The sequence below is a fragment of the Phalangium opilio genome, unplaced genomic scaffold (genome assembly GCF_054372755.1).
Source record: "Phalangium opilio isolate 3A_F unplaced genomic scaffold, DU_Popi_V2 ptg000024l_1, whole genome shotgun sequence".
NCBI lineage: Eukaryota > Metazoa > Arthropoda > Arachnida > Opiliones > Phalangiidae > Phalangium > Phalangium opilio.
In genome coordinates, this window is record NW_028324155.1 from 3,203,881 (window position 1) to 3,218,784 (window position 14,904).

General features: G+C 40.0%; 5 protein-coding genes across 7 annotated transcripts; 2 read left to right on the forward strand and 3 right to left on the reverse strand.

Annotated features, from left to right (window-relative positions):
- Window positions 1-258: 258 nt before the first annotated feature.
- On the reverse strand, window positions 259-1,280 carry LOC149692168 (uncharacterized). Its single transcript, XM_089867845.1, has 2 exons — window positions 584-1,280; window positions 259-439 (listed from the first exon to the last, which is right to left on the reverse strand). Exons 1-2 carry the CDS (start codon window positions 1,278-1,280, stop codon window positions 306-308), a joined length of 831 nt encoding a protein of 276 aa, XP_089723971.1. The 3' UTR covers window positions 259-305.
- A 1,189-nt stretch (window positions 1,281-2,469) lies between these two features.
- On the forward strand, window positions 2,470-5,253 carry LOC149692169 (dynein axonemal intermediate chain 1-like). 2 transcript variants are annotated; one of them, XM_089867842.1, is made up of 14 exons: window positions 2,470-2,606; window positions 2,674-2,754; window positions 2,823-3,053; window positions 3,109-3,216; window positions 3,276-3,450; window positions 3,514-3,675; window positions 3,741-3,991; window positions 4,054-4,143; window positions 4,205-4,292; window positions 4,366-4,594; window positions 4,665-4,764; window positions 4,821-4,951; window positions 5,013-5,064; window positions 5,141-5,253. In XM_089867842.1, exons 1-14 carry the CDS (start codon window positions 2,577-2,579, stop codon window positions 5,237-5,239), a joined length of 1,827 nt encoding a protein of 608 aa, XP_089723968.1. In that variant the 5' UTR covers window positions 2,470-2,576; the 3' UTR covers window positions 5,240-5,253. The 2 variants fall into 2 exon arrangements, 1 of the variants encoding a protein (XP_089723968.1); XR_016382640.1 differs by lacking the exons at window positions 5,013-5,064; window positions 5,141-5,253 and having other exon boundaries at window positions 4,697-4,764; window positions 4,821-4,870.
- On the reverse strand, window positions 5,044-8,475 carry hdm (meiosis specific with OB domains hold'em). 2 transcript variants are annotated; one of them, XM_089867844.1, is made up of 12 exons: window positions 8,166-8,475; window positions 7,952-8,077; window positions 7,817-7,886; window positions 7,559-7,748; window positions 7,406-7,506; window positions 7,288-7,340; window positions 7,135-7,230; window positions 6,989-7,066; window positions 6,759-6,909; window positions 5,551-5,737; window positions 5,312-5,480; window positions 5,044-5,219 (listed from the first exon to the last, which is right to left on the reverse strand). In XM_089867844.1, the coding sequence occupies exons 1-11, from the start codon at window positions 8,287-8,289 to the stop codon at window positions 5,325-5,327; spliced, it is 1,332 nt and encodes a 443-aa protein (XP_089723970.1). In that variant the 5' UTR covers window positions 8,290-8,475; the 3' UTR covers window positions 5,044-5,219; window positions 5,312-5,324. The 2 variants fall into 2 exon arrangements, with proteins under 2 accessions (XP_089723970.1, XP_089723969.1); XM_089867843.1 differs by having other exon boundaries at window positions 5,044-5,480.
- Window positions 8,476-11,472: 2,997 nt separating this feature from the next.
- On the forward strand, window positions 11,473-12,347 carry Cks30A (Cyclin-dependent kinase subunit 30A). The gene is made up of 3 exons (XM_089867896.1): window positions 11,473-11,676; window positions 11,845-11,972; window positions 12,036-12,347. Exons 1-3 carry the CDS (start codon window positions 11,618-11,620, stop codon window positions 12,113-12,115), a joined length of 267 nt encoding a protein of 88 aa, XP_089724022.1. The 5' UTR covers window positions 11,473-11,617; the 3' UTR covers window positions 12,116-12,347.
- Window positions 12,330-14,878, reverse strand: Amacr (Alpha-methylacyl-CoA racemase). The gene is made up of 6 exons (XM_089867890.1): window positions 14,661-14,878; window positions 14,046-14,175; window positions 13,750-13,956; window positions 13,572-13,660; window positions 12,842-13,046; window positions 12,330-12,767 (listed from the first exon to the last, which is right to left on the reverse strand). Exons 1-6 carry the CDS (start codon window positions 14,772-14,774, stop codon window positions 12,379-12,381), a joined length of 1,134 nt encoding a protein of 377 aa, XP_089724016.1. The 5' UTR covers window positions 14,775-14,878; the 3' UTR covers window positions 12,330-12,378.
- Window positions 14,879-14,904: the final 26 nt, after the last annotated feature.

Genomic DNA, 14,904 nt, shown 5'->3' on the forward strand with positions numbered 1-14,904 from the left:
TCATTTCTCTCTTTAATTTAATCACCGGGAACTTCGAAATGGGGATAACGCCACGTGTTTTTTAGTAACGTAACGCGCATTTTAGGGAAGTGGCAGATCTCTGCCTTTGTCTGTATTAGCTTCTGTCCTAAGATAACACGGAGTTTCAGTTCTCTATACGCGCTGTTTGTATGTAAGGTGCCCGTTCTAGATCATACAAGCGTCACGCGTGTGTTCTTTTCAAGAACTAAAATTTTTACAACAAAATAACTAATAAACTAACTAAAAATTTCAATTTATTTCAAAATAAAAATTTGGTTAAAGTTTTACAACAAACGTTTTCTGCGGCCTAATTTTTTTCTAGTTGTAGATGGTAAGGGTCGCTTCTCTCCCTTCCCCCTTTCTGATTGATTCCAGGTGGATATTAGAACGTTGATTAAAAACGCCCCGAAACGAATGACTGAAAGAAAAAAAGCGAAAAGCAATTTCGAGTTCATTTAATATTAATGAACAAATCAAAGGTGCCAAGTTTCCCACACACACATATTCAAAAGCGAGTGACGCGTGTTAAGGATTCGTTACGGTACAATTGATTGGTTCTTACCGTTTTCTAGGATTTTGTATATTATTTCAGCGAAACCGCTACTCGATAAATCACTAGTTCCAGCGACTACTTCCCCTTTGAAAGATCCGGAAAAGAGCCGATCAGTTCCTTCAGCAGCCCTATTATATTTCCGAACGTTCCGGTCACAATAGAGGCAAGGGCATGTACAGGTACAAGTTGTAGTAGAACCTCTGATTGACGGTGAGAAGGGTGCTTTTCTCTCCGACAACCCCCTGATTCGAATTTTAGCTTTGATCTCCAGTCGCTTCTCGTGTCCCATACGCGGAGATCGAAACTTTCGAGCCATCGTAATCCTTCGTTTCACCTTTTCCTCTTCGTCTTCTCGCGATTGAACAAGCGTACGGGTCAGTTCCTTGTCGCGAACTTCATCCCGAACAGTTTCCGGTTGGATTAAGGTTACTATGTACCCCGTTGGTAGTTCTCGGTTCTTGAACGCATTAAGTTGTAATTGTGGAATGTAATCGTCTTCTATGTAACAGTCTGAGAGCTCGGATTCGCTCGAATTATCGTCACGGTTCCTCCTGTTCATTTCGTGTATGGGAATGTCCTCGCTGAGGTCACTCTCGTAGTCAAAATTGCAACGTGGATCAGTGAACCACAGAGGTAAGTGTGTACCATCTCGACAGGTCGACGTGGTAATGGCATCTTCTTTGCATATAGAATGTGTACAAAACATACCTCTAGGTCGCTCGTTGGGTTTCGGGCTTACTCTTAATTTTGTTGAAAGGCTTCTTTCGAGTTCTTTTAAAGAAAGTTCTCTGAAAATTACCCCTATCTAATCCGAGCTTTAAAGGGAGTTGAAATATTTGTCACGTTTTTCATCTAGAAATTTTCCTCTGGTCTCGCGAAGGACACGTGACCTACAAAAATGCCAAGCCTATTGTTTCAGGGCACGTGGAACAAGTTCATTCCATTTCACGCGGTTTTTAAGAGAAATTAGGCCTATAAAATGTGATGGGTTTCAATTTCAACTTCCGAATCTTCGTCTATGGTTGTACTATCTTCGCCCTCTGGACTATCATACCATTTTCTTGTCACCAGTCAATTGTTCTTGCAATGGTTAAGTTTCTCAGAGACACGGAAACGACTTTCAACTTTTTCCGGGATCTAGAGAGCCAAATGTTTCTGGACGTTGGCTCAGACGGAGATCGCAACTTCGTGGCTTTCGTCGAGGGGCGCACAACGGACGTACATGACCATAAACTAACGGAAACTATCGAAGAACTGTATCTCCGGAAAACTAATGAGATTCTCCAATCTGATTTGGGTTCGGAAACTAAGAATTACTTGGTGGAAAAACTGAAGAAGCGAATGCGAAGATTCGTATACAAGTTGAAAACTGCGAAGGAAAAGTTGGACAGGAAAAATTCAAATATTTTCCGTGGTGGCTTTCGTCAAAGATATGAAATAGAAGACAACACTCTCGAAAATGTACGCCCGAAAGATGAAATACCCGAGATGAGCGTGGAGAAGAGAAAAGAAGGCAACGAAACTTTTATCTTTATTCGAGCTTCCGCTGACCACAAGGTTCAATTGAATACGGAAAAGAATCAATTGGAGAAAAACCTAGCGACCAAAATTGCTATTTTAGTATCAATCATAGTTTTTGGATTCGTCTTTTGCTTTATTATGTTTCTATGCTTTTCTTGTTACGTCATAAAACACGACTCTAGAAATTATAAACGTCGAAATAAGTCTTCATTTAATTACTCGGAAGATATAGCATCTAAAAGCATAGTTACTACCGATGTTTAAGGTTAAAGTTCTGTACAAATAAAAATTATATCGTTTTTCAAAATAGAAAATAGGCGTTTTGTTGTTTTAGTTATAATACCCTCCTGGATTCAACCGCGGAAAGGTTTGTTAGTTTATCGATTGGGGGTTACTATAGCGACAACACCGCGTTCTTGTAAAATATTAGAAGCTTTATAAATCTATAGCGTTTGACAGTTTCGAAACAAATAATATCAAAATGAATTTCAACATAAATCAATCCGTGGATGTAAGTAATTTTTGTTTATTTATTTTTTTTTCTTTGTCTCATTTTTGACAATTCGCTTAACAATCAGGAGGTTGAAGACGAAGTCGCTCTGACTTTGACCACTATCAACCCCAGGATAAACAAGGCCATCGTCGCTTTTAGCTATAAGGTGACTGGTAATGGAGTCGTCGACAAAGTTATTTTAGCGAATTATAATAAAAAAGATGCATACTACAGGACATGGAATTTCGTTCCCACGTCAATCCTTCAAGTTTAGTAGTTCTCTACAGTCAGCGTGGTTGTCTGACCAGCAAAAGAATGGTGGATAAACTAGCAGAGAGCCTTGATGACACCAGCACTTCCGTTTCAGATTCACGACTTACTCCCGGCTCGCCAACATCAAAGTCCTTGATTAACCAGTTCAATTTTTGCGAGAGGGCCTCCTTAACGCGTACTGGAGCCTGTAAAGTATGTCCTATAAGTTCAAAGTCTTCCAACGATCCAAATTGTAATTTATCCCTAGGACAAAATGGCTCAAACTGACCCACCAACTTTGTGCCGTTTTTCGACCAATGCCAGTCAGTGGGAAATTTTCGATTCGTATCAGGTTGATGCCAAGAAAAAAGAAAGAGTATGTCTCGTTAAATTTTTTATCAGCATTTAAATAATTGTACCTTTTTTCCCAACAAGGAGAAAGACCCTTCTAATAGACTTAGTCCAACACCGGAAAAACCTACTATCCCTAAAAACCAGTTGGTGTCCGATCAAGGAGTAATTTTCTCCATCGACACTTCTAACCTAAGACACTTGGCCAGAGTCGCGGAACGAATGATCAGTCATAATCTTCAGCAGGAAATTACTCTGGGTAAGACTTAGACCTTCTTGGGGCAGGGTACACACTTACCTACTCATGTTTCAAAACGAGTAGATTTCAAGTTCTGGGAAGATCCTTCTGACGAATATCGGGACCCGAAAGGAAGTCTTTTACCTCTATGGGAATTTCATTCGCCTTTTGAGAATGACGCAGCCGTGACTGCAATTTGTTGGAACATACAATATAAGGATTTGTTCGCCGCTGCTTTCGCTTCCAGTAAGTAATTACTGTTTTAATTATTCCTTTGGCTGCTTCTGAGACTTTAATTTACCATCTCGCAGATGAAATTTCCAGTCAGACCGAAGGTTACGTCTGTCTCTTTTCACTCAAATGTCCAGCAGCACCCGAAAAGATCTACCAGACAAGTTTAGGAGTTTATTCCTTGAGTTTTCATCCATACAAGGGTCATTTATTAGTGGTTGGGTCCGAATGCGGAAGCGTTTCAGTTTTCAACGTCAAATTAGATCGCCAAACTCCAATTTGTTGTAGTGAAGAGAAAAATGAAACGAGACATTGCGGTACCGTTCATCAGGTTCGCTTTCCAATGTCGTCATAGCCGACATTAACCTAATCGACACCTTTATAAACTCGAAGGTCGAATGGCTAAAAGACGACGTCAACGGAAATCAAAAGATCGCGTCATTGTCGGAGGATGGTGTAGTTATAATATGGGAAGTGACTAAGGTAAATTGAATCTCTTACTACTTCCGAAGTTGTCATTTCACCTAACTTCCCATCTAACTAGAGAAAGATGTCCCCGACGAAGATAACGACTTTAAAAATCAGAGATCATTGGATAGAAGGATTTAACAGCGTCAAAGTCGAGCTAATAGGTAAGTTTTCGCGTGAAAATGTTGGTGTAGCGTCATCAAAGTGTGGTGTTTTACGGTATATAATTGTTTTCAGATTGCGGATCGGCATTAGCATTCCACAAAAACGACCCTAACGAGTATTTAGTGGGTACAGAAAGCGGAGCTATTCATGGAGGATCGGCGTTTTACGCGGAAAAGGTGTATCGAAGTTACGAACCTCATCACGGACGCGTCAATAAGCTGGAATGGAACCCATTTCACGAAGACGCCTTCATTAGCGGCGGCTCGGACGGAGCCGTTTGTATCTGGAATCGACGTGTCGCGTACGTATAATTCACTCTTGAATATTATCATGGGGACAGATAATCACGTAGTTTACTTATTCCCGCGCAGTCAACCTCTATTTTACTTTTTTGTTGGGACAGACGTTAGTGACGTCACTTGGGCACCGTACTCGTCTACAATGTTTGGAGTTTTGACGCGCGATGGCAAAGTAATAATTTTGTAAAGGCAATAACGTATTAGAAACTGACATCGGTAAACTTTCAGCTGAGAATATTTGATATTAGCGTCGACATCTACAAACCCCTTTGTTGTCAGGCAGTTTTACCCAAGGAAAGATACGCTACGCGTTTAAGATTTAACGCTGTAGATCCGATAATTATCGTCAGCGATAATGGGTATGTTAATTATACGCTCTTAAATGTGATGCATTGAAGATCGAATTACGCATTGTTTTAGAGGTCAAATAATTAGCGTCAAGGTTTCTCCAAATTTGAGAAAAAGTTTAATGGTAAAATACATATTGTTTATATAAGTTACAAATGACATATTATTTTTTTATTTATGAGACATATTATGGTACGCAGGAAGGTAAACGACCATCTTCCACTAATATTATGGAACAAGAAAAATGTCGTATTGCAAAATACTTTGACAAAGCATCAGCTGTCGGCAATAAAATTTAAATGTTATGTTAAAATATTATGTTTATTTGGTTAAGAACTTTATAATATACAGTAGAATATGATGATCTCAACCTAAATTCAAGGACTAGGCGTAGATCTCTTCCAAATTAACTTTGGAACAGCTTAAAACTCGAGCGAATCCATTATACGGAACGGACAGGAGAAATTTGCATCTTTCAAACAGGTAATTCCATTTCAATGAAGTTTTTTCCTTGTCAGTTAGTGAAAAAAACTGATCCAGCTAAACGTATACCGCAATTATAAGGTTTTTAGCGCGTTAAGATTTGGGGGTTTACTTATTCCCTCCCTACCTCTAAGCCAATCAGATCCCGGACTACGTTTTCTTTCATGGTACAGTTTCTAATGGTACCAGTTTGATCGGTAACGGTTACATTAATTCTGTAGATTCTTTCCATGGGTTTTGAAGTGGGAGAGTCTAGACATTTTTCATTTGAGCAAGTTGAAGTCGCGTCTTTGGTGATTCGACCGCAAATGGAGCTATTAAGTAAGTCACGCGTTGTTGAAAATAACAATATGGTCAAGCTCATAATAGATTCACATCGCGATCCCTTAAGTAGTTTTCGCCAAAATTCCTCCTACCCTCTCCCTCAGTTCTAACTCTAGTGCAGTGTTGTCAGGCCCTTTGTGACCCTAGTAACTGATTCAAACCCTAGCCTTAATCTATCCGCTGCAAGTCACGCCGGTTGTTGATAATAACAATATGGTCAAGCTCATAATAGATTCACATCGCGATCCCTTTAGTACTTTTCGCCTAAATTCCTCCTACCCTCTCCCTCATGGTTCTAACTTTAGTGCAGTGTTGTCAGGCCCTTTGTGAGTCTAGAAACTGATTCAAACTCTAGCCTTAATCTATCCGCTGCAAGTCACGCGGTTGTTGATAATAACAATATGGTCAAGCTCATAATAGATTCACATCGCGATCCCTAAAGTACTTTTCGCCTAAATTCCTCCTACCCTCTCCCTCATGGTTCTAACTTTAGTGCAGTGTTGTCAGGCCCTTTGTGAGTCTAGTAACTGATTCAAACCCTAGCCTTAATCTATTCGCTGCAAGAAACGCGGTTGTTGATAATAACAATATGGTCAAGCTCATAATAGATTCACATCGCGATCCCTAAAGTACTTTTCGCCTAAATTCCTCCTACCCTCTCCCTCATGGTTCTAACTTTAGTGCAGTGTTGTCAGGCCCTCTGTGAGTCTAGTAACTGATTCAAACACTAGCCTTAATCTATCCGCTGCAAGAAACGCGGTTGTTGATAATAACAATATGGTCAAGCTCATAATAGATGCATATCGCGATCCCTAAAGTACTTTTCGCCTAAATTCCTCCTACCCTCTCCCTCACGGTTCTAACTTTAGTGCAGTGTTGTCAGACCCTTTGTGACCCTAGTAACTGGTTCAAACTGAACTGCTAGCCTTAATCTCCTTTGCCTACCTCTTAGCAACTTTAAAATACCCCAGAATCGGAACAGCGTATTTAAAAAAGGGAAGTAACCCTTACCATTTTAGAACAATGACGTTATTGATTGGTCCATCCAAATCGAAAAAGGTTAAAAATCCGTAAACGACCCCAACAAAATCGGCTTCCCCTTGACCTTTAGACATAGCGCCTTTAACTATCTCAGCGACAGAACAAACTGGTAAATTTTGCGCTGCCAACGAAATAATTAATTATTTAACCATTAACCAATTAATTAATGCTTAAAATGTACGCATTGTTTTTTTAATTACGGTTTGTCACATCCGTCTCTCCTTCTTTAAGATCTAGAGCCGCGGCGTAACGACTTAGTTCCATACTTCCCTTCATATCTGTTCAAGTTAATGACATTTATTTAATTAAACATTCAGTTTAATCTTAATTAATTAAATTAATTTACCCGGATTAATGACGATTAAAGTAGCGCTAGTTGAAGACGCCATGATAGTATTATTTCGATTATTCATTTGAATTCTCAAATTACACAACAGAACCACTATAGAATTAAAACAATTAACGATTTTATTCGCTTGAAATTAGTTTTTAAATTTACCGTTTTTAGGTTTCAAATAATTTTCAGCAAATTCGCATAGTTCATGACCCCATCTGAATCAGAATATATGGTTTTATAAAAAATAATAGGTATTATCAAATTATTTCTTATTAATTACAGGGTAATGGTAAAAGACGGGTAAGTTTCATCTAGAACTTTCAAGTCCAATTTCTTTAAATGTCTACAGTCTTTGGTGACAATTTCCGTCACGTTTCCAATCTAAATATCATTAGTTTTAATTTTAAATATAAAATATATAATACTATATTACCATTTTGATAACGGAATGCAAACTAATCTGACGTCCAGTGACACTATCTCCGCTATAGATCAAGTCACCAATGGCCAAAATAGGTCCGTAAGATGGAGGAGGAAATTGTAAAAGGTATTTGTACTTCAAGTTTAAGTCGCATCGAAGCTTAATCTCGCCTCGAGTTTCGCTAAAAGAAAGTTGGTATGGGCTAAAAATGAAATGTATTTTAGTTGGACTATTGTTTCTTTAACAATATAATTTTTTAACATTTTTGACCTGGAAACGCTCGGGTTAAACTGCGAATTTTCCAATCTTTTAACTTGAATAATGGCGTTTCGAATTTCGACTACGTGATTTTATGGTTCATTAAATTAATTATAATTCGTAAGGTTAAATTAAATTTAAACTTGCCTACATCACCCATATGAAAGTCTGAAGTAAGCTCCTCAATAAAGGTTTTATCTCCCCAAATGGTGGCGTTGATGGAATCGTATTCAGAATCACGTATAGTGAAATTTAAAACCGATTTACTTTCGCCTAAAATCAAAATTTTGTAAAGTGTTTGAACTACCTTTCGATTCCTTTTATTCGGATAAATCATTTAACACAATCGACTTAAGCCTACCTCTTTTAAGATTCACAACACGTAGTTCTCCTTTGTTAATCACTAAACCTAACAACTTGGTGTTCATCGAATCCAAAACCAAACTCGAGATAGTAACAGTTGAATAATTAGATGTAGAAGCCATTTCTTTGTCCTACTAATTTGGTTAAAAACGTTTCTTCTAACTTTCTCTTTTATTAAACAAGTTTAAGTCAAGCAAAACCTTATAATTCGAAACCTAAGAAAACACCGCTTTAAAACTAGGCTTAACAAGACCTTTGTATTTCGCGCTTTTTTCGTCGATATTGGTAAGCTTGCGTCGTGATGCGCGTGATCGAGTGGGCTATGAAAAAAGAAAGGCTTGTTTCTCACCCTGGTCACTCTTGAGGATATTAATTTTCTGTGCGCGTGCGCTAACTTTCAAACGCTGGGCCTAAATGAATGAACGCTGGGCCTAACTGAATGGACAATCATTACCTATTAACATTAACATCTGTCGTGACGTCACAAGTCAATTACCTTGCTGTTTCAATACTGTTACCCCCTGCTGTGACCCCCCTGCTGTTTCCATACTGTTACCCCCTGCTGTTTCCATACTATTACCCCCTGCTGTTTCCATACTGTTACCCCCTGCTGTTTCCATACTGTTACCCCCTGCTGTTTCCATACTGTTACCCCCTGCTGTTTCCATACTGTTACCTCCTGCTGTGACCCCCTGCTGTTTCCATACTATTAACCCCTGCTGTGACACCCTGCTGTTTCCATACTATTACCCCCTGCTGTTAACCCCTGCTGTGACCCCCTGCTGTTTCCATACTATAACCCCCTGCTGGGACCCCCTGCTGTTTCCATACTATTACCCCCTGCTGTTACTCCCAGCTGTTTCCATACTGTTACCCCCTGCTGTGACCTCCTGCTATTACCCCCTGCTGGGACCCCTGCTGTTTCCATACTGTTACCCCCTGCTGGGACCCCCTGCTGTGACCCCCTGCTGTTTCCATACTGTTACCCCCTGCTGTGACCCCCTGCTGTTTCCATACTGTTACCCCCTGCTGGGACCCCCTGCTGTTTCCATACTGTTACCCCCTGCTGGGACCCCCTGCTGTGACCCCCTGCTGTTTCCATACTGTTACCCCCTGCTGGGACCCCCTGCTGTTTCCATACTGTTACCCCCTGCTGTTACCCCCTGCTGGGACCCCCTGCTGTTTCCATACTGTTACCCCCTGCTGGGACCCCCTGCTGTTTCCATACTGTGACCCCCTGCTGTTACCCCCTGCTGGGACCCCCTGCTGTTTCCATACTGTTACCCCCTGCTGTGACCCCCTGCTGTTTCCATACTGTTACCCCCTGCTGTGACCCCCTGCTGTTTCCATACTGTTACCCCCTGCTGTTACCCCCTGCTGGGACCCCCTGCTGTTTCCATACTGTTACCCCCTGCTGTGACCCCCTGCTGTTTACATACTGTTACCCCCTGCTGTGACCCCCTGCTGTTTCCATACCGTTACCCCCTGCTGGGACCCCCTGCTGTTTCCATACTGTTACCCCCTGCTGTGACCCCCTGCTGTTTCCATACTGTTACCCCCTGCTGGGACCCCCTGCTGTTACCCCCTGCTGGGACCCCCTGCTGTTTCCATACTGTTACCCCCTGCTGTGGTAACAGTATGGAAACAGCAGGGGGTCCCAGCAGGGGGTAACAGCAGGCGGTCCCAGCAGGGGGTAATAGTATTTAAACAGCAGGGGGTAATAGTATTTAAACAGCAGGGGGTCACAGCAGGGGGTAATAGTATGGAAACAGCAGGGGGTCACAGCAGGGGGTAATAGTATGGAAACAGCAGGGGGTCACAGCAGGGGGTAATAGTATGGAAACAGCAGGGGGTCACAGCAGGGGATCACAGCAGGGGGTAACGGCAGGGGGTCACGGTAGGGGGTATCAGTATGGGAACAGCAGGGGGTAACAGTATGGAAACAGCAGGGGGTAACGGTATATAAACAGCAGGGGGTAACAGTATGGAAACAGCAGGGGGTCCCAGCAGGGGGTAACAGCAGGCGGTCCCAGCAGGTGGTAATAGTATGGAAACAGCAGGGGGTCACAGCAGGGGGTAATAGTATGGAAACAGCAGGGGGTCACAGCAGGGGGTAATAGTATGGAAACAGCAGGGGGTCACAGCAGGGGGTAACGGCAGGGGGTCACGGTAGGGGGTATCAGTATGGGAACAGCAGGGGGTCCCAGCGGGGGTAACAGCAGGGGGTTACAGAATGGAAACAGCAGGGGGTAATAGTATGGAAACAGCAGGGGGTCCCAGCAGGGGGTAATAGTATGGAAACAGCAGGGGTCCCAGCAGGGGGTAATAGTATGGAAACAGCAGGGGGTCCCAGCAGGGGGTAACAGTATGGAAACAGCAGGGGGTAACAGTATGGAAACAGCAGGGGGTCCCAGCAGGGGGTAACAGTATGGAAACAGCAGGGGGTAACAGTATGGAAACAGCTGGGAGTAGCAGCAGGGGGTAACAGTATGGAAACAGCTGGGAGTAGCAGCAGGGAGCCCCAGCAGGGGGTAATAGTATGGAAACAGCAGGGGGTCCCAGCAGGGGGTAACAGTATGGAAACAGCAGGGGGTAACAGTATGGAAACAGCAAGGTAATTGACTTGTGACGTCACGACAGATGTTAATGTTAATAGGTAATGATAGATCAAGTCACCAATGGCCAAAATATGAAAGTCTGAAGTAAGCCCCTCAATAAAGGTTTTATCTCCCCAAATGGTGGCGTTGATGGAATCGTATTCAGAATCACGTATAGTGAAATTTAAAAACGATTTACTTTCGCCTAAAATCAAAATGTTGTAAATAGTTTGAACTACCTTTCGATTCCTTTTATTCGGATAAATCATTTAACACAATCGACTTAAGCCTACCTCTTTTAAGATTCACAACACGTAGTTCTCCTTTGTTAATCACTAAACCTAACAACTTGGTGTTCATCGAATCTCGAAATACTAACGGTTGAATAATTAGATGTAGAAGCCATTTCTTTGTCCTACTAATTTGGTTAAAAACGTTTCTTCTAAATTTCTCTTAACAGGTTTAAATCAAGCAAAACCTTATAATTCGAAATCTAATAAAACACCGCTTTAAAACTAGGCTTAACAAGATCTTTGTATTTCGCGCATTTTTCGTCGATATTGGTAAGCTCGCGTCGTGATGCGCGTGATCGAGTGGGCTATGAAAAAAGAAAGGCTTATTTCTCACCCTGGTCTTGAGGATATTCATTTTCTATGCGCGTGCGCTAACTTTCAAACGCGCTCATAGGACTGGCCATTTGTTTTTTTGCGTGTTCGACTATTAACTGTTGGTGATCGGAAAAGGCGCGGGAATTTTAGTAGTTAGGTAACGATCGGACGTGTTTTTTTTTGCTCCTTGGTTAATTCAGTCCAGTAAATTTTAAGCAAAACTTAGTGAAATCGCATAAAATAAAATGTCTCACAGAAACATCTATTACTCCGATAAATACTACGACGAAAAGTTCGAATATAGGTTTGTTATTATGTTTATTTAAGACTAAAATTTTGCGTTTTTCACTAAGCCTAAAAACGTTGGTGAAATTTGTGGCTATGTTGTATTTGAAATTACGCTAATTAGTGCCCAATTCGCTAATCTTTGGTTAAAATAAGTCAGATAATTTTGAGTTACCTTACCTTTTAGGCACGTTATGCTACCAAAAGAGATAGCGAAAAAAGTTCCCCAGTCTCACTTGATGTCTGAAACGGAATGGCGAGGTATTGGTGTTCAACAAAGTCAGGGATGGATCCATTACATGGTGCATCAACCTGGTTAGTACTAAACCTTGATTAAATTAAATATATTCGAAAGTTCTAATTAAATTTTTCATCTAGAGCCTCACATTTTACTGTTTCGCCGTCCAATCCAAGGCAATCCACCTTCACAAACGGAACAAGTGAATGAAGACGCATAATGTGAAATCCAGAATTGTGTACATAAATGTATAGCCAGTTTTTTTTTTTGTTTTTCTTATATTTTAAATTTTGCTGAATTTGTAACGTTTCACATGAATTAGTTTGGCATATAAGTTTAAAAAAAATTATTTCACCATTGTTTTAAAAAAAAAATCCTTATTCAATCATTCACACAATATGTTAATTTTTTTAAGCAGTTTTCAAATAAATTAGTTTTGCTAAATTAGAAAATAGTCTGTTTATTTTAAGCCTTGATTTTATTTTACAATTTTGATTCAGTGGCGACGGTGACAACATCCTGTTTAACCATAGAAGATATTTCTAATTCGGAATATCCCGCTTCTTTCAAAATATCTATGGAATGCTCCCCTATTAAGGGTTCTTTGGTATTTATATTTAGTTCCACTTTTCCCATTCGAGGGGATGGTTTTGGGAAAGGTTCTTCTCCCCTAAAGAAAGATTTCCTTTCCACATTATGGAAATATTCCGAAGCTTCTTTTAAATCAAGAACCGGTGTAACGCAAGCGTCTCTATTCTTAAAAATTTCTTCCCATTCCGCTCTCGTTTTAGAAAGAAAGACTTTCGCAAATTTTCCCCTTAACATTTCTTGATCTTCAAATTGCCCAAATTCATCATCGTCCAATCCCAAACCTTAATTAACACAATATAAACAATTTTACTAAATTCTCTTTCCTCCGACGACAAAAGATTAAACTTTTATTCACCATCTAATAATTGAGAGTAAAATTTTGGCTCCAAAGCTCCAACTGCCATATACTTTCCATCTTTAGTGACATAAGTCTGATAACAAGCGTAGCCACCATCGAGAACATTTTTCCCTCTCAAATTGCCCCATAATGGAATTGGAATAGTTTGCTGAGCAAATTTAGTTCTCCAAATGAAGCTACCAACGTAGGCAGCTCCTTCAGTCTTAAAATTAAAAGAAAGAGGAAATGTGAAAAATCTCAATTTTTAATCAATAGTTAGGCCTATTTCAGGGTTCGTACACGACCTGGAAAACCTGGAAAAGTCAGGGAAATTGAAAATGGGCCTAAAAAGTCAGGGAAATTTAAAATGGACCTAAAAAGTCAGGGAAATGTCAGGGAAAAATATATTGGAGGGAAATTTAAAGTATAATGGTGATCAGAAAAATTTTTGTCTGAGATTTGAGCAAAGCCCCAAATTCGCGGAGCTCGCTTCGCTCGCTCAGGTTATTTATGATTTACTTTAAATTAAATTTAAACGAATTAATTGGCTAATTTTTATAAAAATAACTCGTGCAAAAATTATTTGAGTGAATCAATATAGATTGGTTTTCATATACGTTCGCCATGTAAGTTATTGCAAATGGTCAGGGAAATTTGTGGAATTTAGTCAGGGAAAACCTGGAAAAGTCAGCTAGGAATTTCATTCCAAAAATTTTGTACGAACCCTGTATTTGTTCATTAAACTCACCATACTGTTATCTATAACTTGCCCCTTTCCAGTTTTGGCCTTTTCAAGTAACGCCATACAAATTCCAAATGCACACATCAACCCTCCGCCTAAAAATATAAATGACACGTTATTTTACAAAACATAACATCAATTTGGTCCTTCACTAACAAAATCTTCAAGCTAAATTATATTTTACCGGCAAAATCAGCCAAAAGATTGATGGGAGGAAATGGATTCCTATTTGATTCACCCAAAATGGATAGCAACCCTGATATAGCTACGTAATTAATATCATGCCCGGCTATTTTAGACATGGGGCCAGTTTGACCATAACCACTGATTCGGGAATAAATTAAACCAGGATTTAAATCTTTAGGTCCCAAACCAAGCTTTTCCATGACACCTAAAACCAAAGTTTAGTCCTCCAATTAATTAATTAATTAATAAAATAAACATTAGTAAATAAATAAATAAATAAATAACAATTCAAACCTGGACGAAAAGGATCAATCAAAACATCCGATTTGTCACTAAGTCTTTTAACAACATCAACACCTTTTGGTGAAGTTAAGTCCAAACAAATTGATCGTTTTCCTCTGGAGAGTCGATCACCATCGAGTGACTTGGTTAGTATAAAATTTTGATTAAATATTAATTAATTAATTAACAAAGCTATCATGGATGAAGAATGCGCGTGAGGAAATTTGTTTTCACGCTATAGGATCGGCAACTCCCTATCTCGAACGACAGCTTATTCTGTATATACTCTGTTACCACATCGGTTGTCAGCACGCGTAAAGCTAGGTCTCTATGTAATCTAGCTTTGCGCGTGCTGACAAGAGACAAAAAACTTCAGGATCTTCAGGATTTAAAATCGTTTAAAATATCCTTAAGTTTTTTGTCTCTTGTCAGCACGTACAAAGCTACGTTACATAGAGACCTAGCTTTGCGCGTGCTGACAACCGACGTTGTAACAGAGTATATACAGAATAATCTGTCGTTCGAGATAGGGAGTTGCCGATCCTATAGCGTGAAAACAAATTTCCGCACGCGCATTCTTTATCCATGAAGCTATTATTCAATTTCCCGAATTAATAATTAACTCACGTTAGCTCTATCAATTCTGATAACAGAGGCTCCAAAATCGGATAATATCATACCACAAAATGGTGCTGGAGCTAAACCAGCTAATTCTAAAACTCTAATTCCCTTTAGAGCCATTTTTTACACAAAAACACACTTGTTTAAGGAACAAAGAATCAACTAAACAGTGAACATTCACCAAGCAAACAACAACATGATTAGGCAACACAACACAAGGAAAAGATTAATAACACAGTCACACTTAATA

What these genes read in the sequence shown, in the direction of transcription:
- LOC149692168 (XM_089867845.1), bottom strand. Translation starts at nt 1,280, where the DNA reads ATGTTTTGTACACATTCTATATGCAAAGAAGATGCCATTACCACGTCG. An exon ending in ATACAAAATCCTAGAAAACG is followed by an intron (nt 440 to 583) that starts GTAAGAACCAAT and finishes TTTTTCTTTCAG; the next exon opens with TCATTCGTTTCGGGGCGTTT.
- LOC149692169 (XM_089867842.1), top strand. Translation starts at nt 2,577, where the DNA reads ATGAATTTCAACATAAATCAATCCGTGGAT. An exon ending in ATGCCAAGAAAAAAGAAAGA is followed by an intron (nt 3,217 to 3,275) that starts GTATGTCTCGTT and finishes TTTCCCAACAAG; the next exon opens with GAGAAAGACCCTTCTAATAG. An exon ending in CGTCAAAGTCGAGCTAATAG is followed by an intron (nt 4,293 to 4,365) that starts GTAAGTTTTCGC and finishes AATTGTTTTCAG; the next exon opens with ATTGCGGATCGGCATTAGCA.
- hdm (XM_089867844.1), bottom strand. Translation starts at nt 8,289, where the DNA reads ATGGCTTCTACATCTAATTATTCAACTGTTACTATCTCGAGTTTGGTT. An exon ending in TTTAACCCGAGCGTTTCCAG is followed by an intron (nt 7,749 to 7,816) that starts GTCAAAAATGTT and finishes TTTCATTTTTAG; the next exon opens with CCCATACCAACTTTCTTTTA. An exon ending in CCGTCTTTTACCATTACCCT is followed by an intron (nt 7,341 to 7,405) that starts GTAATTAATAAG and finishes ATTCTGATTCAG; the next exon opens with ATGGGGTCATGAACTATGCG.
- Cks30A (XM_089867896.1), top strand. Translation starts at nt 11,618, where the DNA reads ATGTCTCACAGAAACATCTATTACTCCGATAAATACTACGACGAAAAG. An exon ending in GACGAAAAGTTCGAATATAG is followed by an intron (nt 11,677 to 11,844) that starts GTTTGTTATTAT and finishes CTTACCTTTTAG; the next exon opens with GCACGTTATGCTACCAAAAG. An exon ending in TTACATGGTGCATCAACCTG is followed by an intron (nt 11,973 to 12,035) that starts GTTAGTACTAAA and finishes TTTTTCATCTAG; the next exon opens with AGCCTCACATTTTACTGTTT.
- Amacr (XM_089867890.1), bottom strand. Translation starts at nt 14,774, where the DNA reads ATGGCTCTAAAGGGAATTAGAGTTTTAGAATTAGCTGGTTTAGCTCCA. An exon ending in TCTTTTGGCTGATTTTGCCG is followed by an intron (nt 13,661 to 13,749) that starts GTAAAATATAAT and finishes TTATATTTTTAG; the next exon opens with GCGGAGGGTTGATGTGTGCA. An exon ending in AAGTTATAGATAACAGTATG is followed by an intron (nt 13,047 to 13,571) that starts GTGAGTTTAATG and finishes TTTAATTTTAAG; the next exon opens with ACTGAAGGAGCTGCCTACGT.